The sequence below is a fragment of the Balaenoptera borealis genome (assembly GCF_965194805.1).
Source record: "Balaenoptera borealis genome assembly, chromosome: 17".
In the NCBI taxonomy this organism is placed as follows: Eukaryota; Metazoa; Chordata; class Mammalia; order Artiodactyla; family Balaenopteridae; genus Balaenoptera; species Balaenoptera borealis.
Window position 1 is genome coordinate 78,289,511 of NC_138876.1, and position 10,111 is coordinate 78,299,621.

Here is a 10,111-nt window from a genome sequence, read left to right on the forward strand (position 1 = left end):
GTAGGAATGGGATAAACTAGATTTTAGACCCAGTTTCTTCTGGGTTTGTTTTATTTTATTATTTTATTTTTAAAATTCTGCCTCATTACAAAAAAGACTTAAGATAGTAGCATTATTTTGTGCTTTCTTCTTTCAAATCCAGCCTTCCTGGAGACTCAAGGGAAACCTGTGGGTGTTTAGCTTTAGTGGAATAGTCCATAGGAAACGATTCATGTTGAAGGTATCACCCTGTAGAAGACAAGCGCAAAGTAGATTTAAATTTAAAAAATTATAGGCATATATTTGTTTATATTTGAGAACAGCTTAATTACTTTGCAGTATTTTTTTGTTTTTTGCTCATTTGGGTTTAACGTCTGCACTATTACTTTAAAAAAACCTATTTTTTAAAATAAGTTTAGACTTAGCAGTTGCAAAGATAGTACAGAGAGCTCCTGCACACCCTGTGCTGTTATTTTAACAATGTACTCAAAACAGTAAGCTCCTTTCTTCAAATCTTTCAGACAGTAACCTAAATTCTGTGTTTATCTTGTAGGTTATAAAGTTTTAGCACTCTTGGATGTGCCTGATAAGAGTCAAGAAAAAGCTGATCTATATATCCATGTGACATATATCAAGAAGTGGGATATATGTGCCGGCAACGCCATCTTAAAAGCCCTTGGGGGGCACATGACTACCCTGAGTGGGGAAGAAATCAGTTACACGGGCGCCGACGGCGTTGAAGGGGGGCTCCTTGCCAGCATCAGAGTGAACCACCAAGCCCTCGTCAGAAAACTCCCCAGTCTAGAGAAGACGGGACATAAATAAGCCACGCTGGTTACAGGTCGCAGCTCCTCCAGAGCTGAACGGTCAGCCTGAAACGCTGGAGGCATCAAAGCATCGGTGGAGACTGCATGGTGAAGGCCATCCTGAACCTTTTAAAGTATTTATGAAGCATCAGAGACTTATTTTCCCTGTGATAGGATGCAAGATCAGGGAGAATGGGTTGCTTCCTGTCTCAAGTATTGTCTTTATTTTTGAGACTATTTTCGTACAGTTGTCATACACAAGGCGCATATATATATATTTGTGAATTAAAATCTATAGTCGAGTCTGCATTGTTATGAGCCACCATTTTCACACAATATCATGAATCTTCACTGTTTGTTAGTACTTTCATATAGAATTGGGCTGAAGAAAGGATTGATTTTGTGTAGATGTTTAATATTACTTTACAATTATATCTCATTGAAAATAAAATAATTGGGGGTTTTTACCCCTAGTTCAGATGGAAAGCACAAGAAGCTACAAATTCATTAATATGCAACAAATTCTCTATCGCTTACCGAATATTTCTTATGGATTAAAATAGAAAAAGCTTAAATTGTTTTTTTTTCTTTGAAATTTTAATAACAGGTTCACCAGCTAGTAGAGAATATAGATATATGATGGTTGCGTTGTAACTGTAATTTCTGTGTGTGTGCGTTTTGTTTTGTTTTTATAAAGAAAAGTGCGTTTGTACCTCTGGGTTCAACATTTCTGCCATCTTGCTGGTAATTTTCATTTGCCCTATGGACGGTGTATGGTTCCATCCTTTCCCTCTTGACCAGCATTTAGTCTTTAACTTGTAAGGTTTGGATTAAGGTTTCAGGGTTAGCATTAGAATTTGGTATATTTTCTCATTAGGGATTAAATATGCTGTATAAGGCATTATAAAAATATAAATGATCCTCTTATTAACTGAAAGTTATTTGACATTACACGAAATGAGCTAGCTTTTATTATTTTCAAAAGCCTTGTTATAGTACTTTTTAAAAAATTTGCCAGGTTTGTATATAGAGATTCTCTCATTATCAAGAATAAGTTAAGGTTGCTTTTGCCATGGTTAGTTTTACCATTAATAAATGGATCTAACCTAAACAAACAAAGTATTAACTTTTGAGATACTTTGTATCTTCTCTTCATATTAAAAAAAATGAAGATTGAAGTTACTTTTTGATGAATTTTTTTCCAGTTGAAGTGTGCAGAATCTGGTTGGAAGAAAGGTTGTGACATATTCACTGTGTCACTGTAATTTGAACCTTGCTTTGTAGGATATCTTTCATTGGGATGTCTGATTTCTCTCAGTGTGATAGCTGGAAATTTCAGGTAAACAGTAGCATTATTTCACATGACTTTGCTATGGTTTTATTCCATAACACACTGATAAGGAGAGGGATTTCTTATGGTTTCATGGTTTCTTTTCTTTATATCTTTCTTCCTTTCTCTCTCTCTCTTTCTCTCTCTCTTTCTTTTTCTCTTTAAATTTTTTAACCCTAAATCAACTTTCCATTTATTTTCCCATCTTGGAGGTAAAGTTGACCAGAAGATGGGCATCCCCACCTGGTGGAATGTGCTTACAACTTTAGGTTTGCAAATGACACTGTCCAAGGTCCTAATGCCTCATTGGGGAATCGGACCTAGTGTGATACACACATTACCACCCGGTCTCTAGCAACTGGTCACCAATCTGGTAGGGTAATGGGCCTTGATAGGTAGGGTTTTGTTCATGAAAATTCATTCAAAGTTTTGGTAGTTGGAACACTTGATATTTAAACAGGACTTAGGAATTCTGAGCAGAATATTAGAGACTGCATCTTTCTTTGCAACGAGATGAGGAAAGCCTTTTTCTCAGGAGGGATGGCAAAGGAATATGCTGTTTCCAGAGTCCTGCGGTACAAGCATTTGTTTTCATTGTAATGTGTCAAACTTAGGGAAAAGGGACTAGCGTATTAGGAAATGGGGCTAGTTCTTATTAGCAAGCGTGGTGCTTTGGTTTCATTTTGAATTTTATTAAACCACATGTAGATAATGACTTTGTGAAGGGCTTGTGTTGTGCACAAAAATTAAGATACTGGCCGACAGTTAAATGCGTTATTTTTGTGATTTGTTGGGTATAGTATAGTACTAATGATTTTTAAGTGCTTTTATAAAAATTTCATTTTAAAACATTTTGTTTCTAAAAGTCAGTATACATTATAGAACTAATGTAAGTACAAAGAACAGTATTTATATTTATTTATGTAAGACATTATTGTGCCAGGACATACCAGTAAAACACCTTCATGAATAAGTGAGACAGATAATATCTCCCAAGAATGACATAAAAACAGTTATTTCTAAAATGTTTACTTTTAGTGATCCTCACCTCCCCAATTCCTTGTCTCCCTTTCCCTCATCTTGACACTGATAACCCCAGGATCCATCAACTGTCCCCTTCCTCAGCCCCTCTTTGTCTCTACCTTGTTCCCTATCACCCTAGCCTGTTGATTAATGTTCTCCTTTTATTTCTGTTTCTCTTTCTTCACCAGTATACTCTTCCCCAGCACTTAATCCACGAATTCTCTCGTAGACCTACATCCCACGATTGGTTGCTGAAATCTTAGGGCAGAACGGAGACTCTAGTAAAGTTCCGATGGAGAGAGTAGTCCTGGCAGAGTCCTAGCTGACTATTACTTTTCAAAGACTCCTCAAAAAGTAAAGGAAAATCACCTTCAAAACCACCAAAGTAACTGTCAAGTGTAACCCAAGTCCTCTGTCTTTACAAAGCGTTTCTTCTGACCCATCCTTCAAAGAATGAAAATGCAGAAAATACAGGAGTTGGCTGGCTATGCCTGCTGGAGAAAACTTGCTTTTTCTATTAGTTTTCATACTGTGTCCCTATGTCAGTTGAGAGCATCAGAGCCTACAAGATGGGTCATATTTGTCTTTGTTACTCAATTGTCCCCTTTCCCCAGTTGTAGAGTTTTTCTTTGATTCTAAATATTGAATTGTTTATGGCTGTATAATGAAGTAACAAGCGTCTTGGTCTGTGTGTTTTAAGTAGTAATTGTGCAAATTCTTCCTGTTTTCTGGGTGCTTCCTTTGAATATTGTGCAAATTGAGTCAGAGGCAGTGGGAGGGGCAGTGGCTAAGAAAAGACTAGGGAAGAAGAAAGCCCAGGGGAAGGGTAGCCAAGGGAGGCCGCCAAGCAAGCATCTGCCCTGTCTCAGATGCTTAATTCAAAAGTTGGATTTTACTCGGGCTTTGAAGGTGACAGCTGTCTCTCATAGCTTAAACATAAGTAAAGAAAGCTGGAGTGCCACCCCCTATTCCTCAGAAAAGAAAATATCCAGCTTGCCTCTCCTTGATAACAGCTTGAAAATGGCCTTCTGGAGACGAGCTCTGGCAGGTTTAAAACAGGAACTGTTTGGAATCTAGTTGCAACTACTTATCTTGGCTATGTGTTGACTGCTTGTGGATAGAAGCAGTGATTTTTCAGTTTAGATCTTGGTTGAATTTAAGACTTACTTAATTATTCTCAGCATATGCCTACAAAAGTCTGCCTTGTAACTGTTGTGTAAAATAAACCTATGGTTTCATTTTTATCCTAAAAAAAGTTGTGCCTTAACAACAGGGCATTGTATGTTAATAAGGGAAAACAAAATTTTTTTTAATAGATGGGGAAAACAGGAACTTTTGCCATTAAAATTTAAGTTCTTTTAATGTTTTTAATGTTAGAGTTGGGGAAAATTCATTAAAGTTAAATAAAATTAATATAAAATTATTTTTGCATATACAACTAAAGTGCATTTTTATAAGAACTGGCATGTTGATGTATATAGGTCTGAAATGATACTTCATCCTTTGGTTTTTAATTTGAATTAATAAGACCATGATAGATTTTTTTAAATTTTACTCTTAAACCATTTCAGTGTGCTATTATATCTATTCTAGTACTCTGAGTCACTTTGGTTCTAACAACTATTTATGGTATCATGTCAAGAATTTCTTAATGTTAAAAAATACTGTATGTATGTGACATAAACCAGAATGGTTCCTAGATCGGAGAGGGTTCGGATTAGCATTTACTAAGAGGGCAAGAAGAACTGAACTTTGTACTTCAAAAGGAGGTTTTGGTTTTATGAGGTGCTGGTCATAATAAGTTGTTTATTTTTATTTCATCAGAGCCTAGCAGGTGTTTGCATTCCAATTTACCATTGATAAAGGCTTACAGGGAAGCTTCTTTTTTAAAAATTATTTTTAAAAATGAGTGATGAATTAATTCTGTGGGAAAATGAGATTTATAAATATTAGTTTTCCTTTAAGATAATATAACCCAAACTTTCAGAAGTTAAGGATGATGAATAATATTACAACTTGTTGTGTATTGTGTTTGTAAGGGTTCCCTAAAGTATTAAAATGCAGGTAATTTGTGTAAATTGCAAAAGCAGAAACTGTGATGTTTGATTAGTAGTATGTTGCATTAGAATTCTTTTTGAGGTGTATGTTATACATATAGTAAACTATTATTCAGACTTGTTCATCCTGTATTTTTTTAAAATAGGAGATACAGCACCCCAAGTCATCTTTAGATCAGCCTGCAAAGAGTTCATCTATCTCCCCAAATTATCTCTTCTAAGCCCTCTTCGTCATCTATGTTCAGTTAAGTTGGAAATGTTTACAGACTTTAATTTGTGTGTAAAATACGGACTTCAATTTCCATTGTGCCCTTGCATCCACCCTTGGCAGTAGCCAAAACTAGCTTTACAGTCTAACAGGAGAGACTGTGTTCTGCCGTGATGAACTGTGGTGTTGCCAGTGGGTCTTTTTCCTCTTTTGATGGTTTTACTTAAGCTACTAAATGGATATACACAAGCAGTTGAGTTTACACTAACACTATGAAATGGTATTTCCCATCTGTGTCCCTGCCTCTTCAAACTTGGATGTGGTGTGTTTTTTTTTTAATCATTTTTCACTTCCTAGTCAATCTCTTATAATGGGCTAATGATGAGAGGAATTAAAATAAAACTAAATACCTTTGAATACCCCTTCCCCTCTCACACACTGAAGGCTGAGGAGGAACTAGACCATTTCCTGTTGCCAAGATATGCTGAGACACCAGAGTTTTCTTAGCTGGGCCTGCTATCCCCTGCCTCACCCACACCACCTAATTTAAGAGGGTCCCGACTTCAGCCTCTACTGAGAAGTAAAGGTAAACTCTCCTCCCTCCAGGTTTTTGAGCAGGCTTTTTGGCGCCTCACCTGTAGCCCTCACTTCTGCATGTGCTGTTGTAAACTTCTTAAGGACACGGATGACGTCTTGGTGATTTTTGTACTTCCACCTCAGCCTCGGCAGCTACCCCAGCGTCTGGAACAAATTAGGTGCTTAATGGCTGTCGAACTAAATGGAATAAAGGGTTTCTACTAGCATCAGCATTTCTCATGCCTCAGTTGTGTAAGCTGGTTGTTTGGTTTCCTCTGCAAATATTTATGTTTTATCGCCCACACACCCTAAATTATTTTTTAAAGTTTTGTTTTCTTTCCTTCAGATACTACCCCATGGCCAAATAGCTCTAGAAAATGTGGTTGCCTCCGATGAAATGATCATCCCAAACTCTGCCCCTGGATACACTTTGCCAAACTGAAATTTGAATTTTCTGAATAAATTGGTCATGTCTGAAAGATGGTGTGCTGCATCTACTTTTTTTTTCCTTTTTTTAAAAAATTTTTACTATGGTAAAATATACATAACAAATTTGCCATTTCAACCATTTTTAAATGTACAATTGGGTGGCATTTACATTCACAATGTTGTGCAAATATCACCACTGTCCATTTGCAGAACCTGTTCAGCCCAAACAGAAACCCTGTGCCCTTTGGACAGTCGCTCCCCATCCCCCCGTCCTGGTAACAACTATACTGCTTTCTGTCCCTGAATGCTTCTGCTTTTTTTAAACATCTTTATTGGAGTATAATTGCTTTACAATGATGTGTTAGTTTCTGCTGTATAACAAAGTGAATCAGTTATATGTATACATATATCCCCATATCTCCTCCCTCTTGCGTCTCCCTCCCACCCTCCCTATCCCACCCCTCTAGGTGGTCACAAAGCACTGAGCTGATCTCCCTGTGCAATGCAGCTGCTTCCCACTAGCTAGCTATTTTACATTTGGTAGTGTATATATGTCCATGCCACTCTCTCACTTCGTCCCAGCTTACCCTTCCCCCTCCCCGTGTCCTCAAGTCCATTGTCTACGTCTGCGTCTTTAGTGCTGTCCTGCCCCTCGGTTCTTAAGAACCATTTTTTTTTTGATTCCATATATATGTGTTAGCATACGGTATTTGTTTTTCTCTTTCTGACTTACTTCACTCTGTATGACAGACTCTAGGTCCAACCACCTCACTACAAATAACTCAGTTTCGATCCTTTTTATGGCTGAGTAATATTCCATTGTGTATATGTGACTGGATGGGTTTTAATGCACCTGCAGTATTATTTGATTTTGCTGATGCTCTGCAAGTTCTCTTATCCCCTCAGATGTCAGCCTATCCTCGTCCAGGGCCACGTAGAAACAGGAGGTAGGGATTGGTTTGGGGCAAGCGCTTCTCTGGCCTCGTAAGTTTGCTGTTTTAGGGCAGTCGTTGCCAGGCAGGGCATCAGGATCCGCTGGGAACTTAGGTGTGCATCAGAAGCGGTGGTGGAGTGGTCCAGCAATCTGTGTTTCATGCTGATGCCTGCTCACATCTGAGAAACACCGGTTTGGAGTCCAGGTTAAATATAAACCCCTAGGTTATCCTTTTTTTCTTTAATAGAACAGCTTCATTGAGATACTACTTACATACCATACAGACCGCCCATTTAGAGTATATAATGCAGTGGATTTTAGTATATCCACATAGCTGTACAACCATCAATACAATCGCCTTTAAAACACTACCATCACCCCCAAAAGAAACCCTCTAGTGGTTCCTCCCCCATTTTCCCTTCAACCCCCAGATCTCTCAGCTCGAGGCAATGGCACTGATTTTTTAATCTCTGTAGCTTTGCCTATTCTGAACATTTCATATAAATGAGATCATACAATTCGCAGTCTTTTGTGATTAGCTTTTTTTCACTTAGCATAATGCTTTCAAGATCTATCCGTGCTGTGGATGAATCAGTAATTCATTCCTTCTTATGACTGAATAATATTCCATTGTATGGATATGCCACATTTTCGTTATCCATTCCTCAGCTGATGCATATTTGGGTTTTAATTTGGTTTAATATTAAAACTGTAGTGCAAGCTCTTCCTCTCCTCATGGAAAAATATCTACATGTGACAATTTTGTATGTACACATATTAGCATTCTGAATTAATATTTCAGTACCAAATGGACCACTTGGTACTATTTATGAAGGTTCTAATTACACAGCTTTCTCCCCTGACGGATTTAGAGTTTGTAAGGCTATTCTTAACGCTACTATCACTGCCACCAAAATAGAAATGAATTGAATGTGTGGGATTTAATCTGATGCTTGTTTTCTGAGTTTTCCACTGTGGCCATCAGCAGGGGTAGCCCCATGGGTGCTGGGGGCTGGTGTCCAGCTGCTACTCAGCTCTGGGTCCTGGGCCAGTGCTCACGTATGGAGAGCTTGCATGTCACCTTTCCAGGCCTTGGGATTCCTGATCTTTCACGACACACTGGAAGTTCTTGAGACATTGTGGCCCCAAATGTTTGACTCAAATAGTGCAATAAGATCATGCCCGCCTCCCCTGTTCAGTAGCGTGTCAACAAGGGGATTTGAAGACTGTGGGCAGGAGACGTATGTGCCTAACAGGTGGACAGGGAATTCTGAACTAAGACATATACACCTGAAGGGGATGCCAGATGTCAGGGAGAAAATATTCAGCGGACTTTCCTCTCTCAGCAATGCATGGCTGCTATATGAAACTGATACGAAGCCAGGTGACTAGTCTCTCCACAGGTTGACGTTAGCCACAAAACAGGCCACAAAGGTATCTCTCCAACTGCAAAAACTATTAATTTCTAAGCAACAGATAATAAAGGATGCCTCCAAGAATTTATTGGTTATGGACATGAAACTCAATGTAATATGTTTTTGCATTTTGGAGATTTATGTTCTTAGAAACAGCTGATACAGAAGTCAAAGACATTAAATAAGCAAATTCATAATTGGATTTCTTTTTTTAATAAATTTATTTATTTATTTTAGGTTGCATCAGGTCTTCGTTGCTGCACACGGGCTTTCTTTAGTTGTGGAGCACGGGCTCTAGGCACATGGGCTTCAGGAGTTGTGGCACGTGGGATCAGTAGTTGTGGCGCACGGGCTTAGTTGCTCCACGGCACGTGGGAATCTTCCCGGACCAGGGCTCGAACCCGTGTCCCCTGCATTGGTAGGTGGATTCTTAACCACTGTGCCACCAGGGAAGTCCTCTTACCTTCTTTTTTTTTTTTTGAATTTTTGAATTATATTTAATTTATTTTTTTATACAGCAGGTTCTTATTAGTTATCCATTTTATACATATTAGTGTATATATGTCAATCTCAATCTCCAATTCATCACACCACCACCACCCTTCATAATTGGATTTTTTTTAATGCTTTTTATTTGTTCATATAAGTAAATAATAGAGAACTCTATTCTACATCCTAATTTAAAAATTGGGATGTAGACCATTATTTTTTAAAAGACTTCTAGAATTTGAGTATTTTGAAAGCACAGAACCATTTTTAAATGTCTCAGCTGCTTAATAACGGCAAGGACTATTTTCTTCCTCCCTTCTAAGTCTTTTGGGTGGCTCTTATCAAGAATATCATTTCAGAGTTTCCAAAGTGCTTCAACATGGATTCAAGTTTTCCTGAAGGAGGGGTGATCCTGTGACCACGTGACATTTCAGAGGTCACATCTGATTTTTTATTTTTTGCCACTTGCACAAATATGAATTTGTCTTGCTGGAACAGTTTGAAGCTTGGAGCAAATGGAGAGGAAACATGATTCACAGTGAATTCACTGGTGGAGTCCAGTACGTCACGTGGTCTCCATCTACCTTCTAGAACTTCTGGGCCTTCCTCCCAGCCACTGCTGTTTGCCCGCCAATCATGCCTTGGGGATTAACATGAGAACATCAGGAAACAATGGATCACATCTTGTTGAACAGAGAGCAGAGTGGTTTCTTTCCCAAATCAGATTTCCGATCGTGAAACAAGATTTCCACAGCTCTGATGGGAGATCTTCCCAGATATGTCCTGGGTCACGTCTTATTTCACAGTAGGAATGCAAACAGCTCACATTTGAAAGTTTTTCTGTTTTCAGTGAATTCAGTTCTCT

General features: G+C 38.3%; 1 protein-coding gene across 3 annotated transcripts in view; it reads left to right on the top strand.

Annotated features, from left to right (window-relative positions):
• Positions 1-6,458, top strand: part of BPNT2 (3'(2'), 5'-bisphosphate nucleotidase 2) — a 32,644-nt gene extending 26,186 nt beyond the window's left edge. For 2 of the 3 annotated variants that reach the window (XM_082364781.1, XM_082364780.1), the window contains one exon: positions 533-6,458. In XM_082364781.1, coding sequence (XP_082220907.1) covers positions 533-804 — 272 coding nt within the window. In that variant the 3' untranslated portion in view covers positions 805-6,458. The remainder of the gene's footprint in view (positions 1-532) is intronic. The other variant, XR_014236724.1, reaches the window with a different exon arrangement.
• The last annotated feature ends 3,653 nt before the right edge of the window (positions 6,459-10,111 follow it).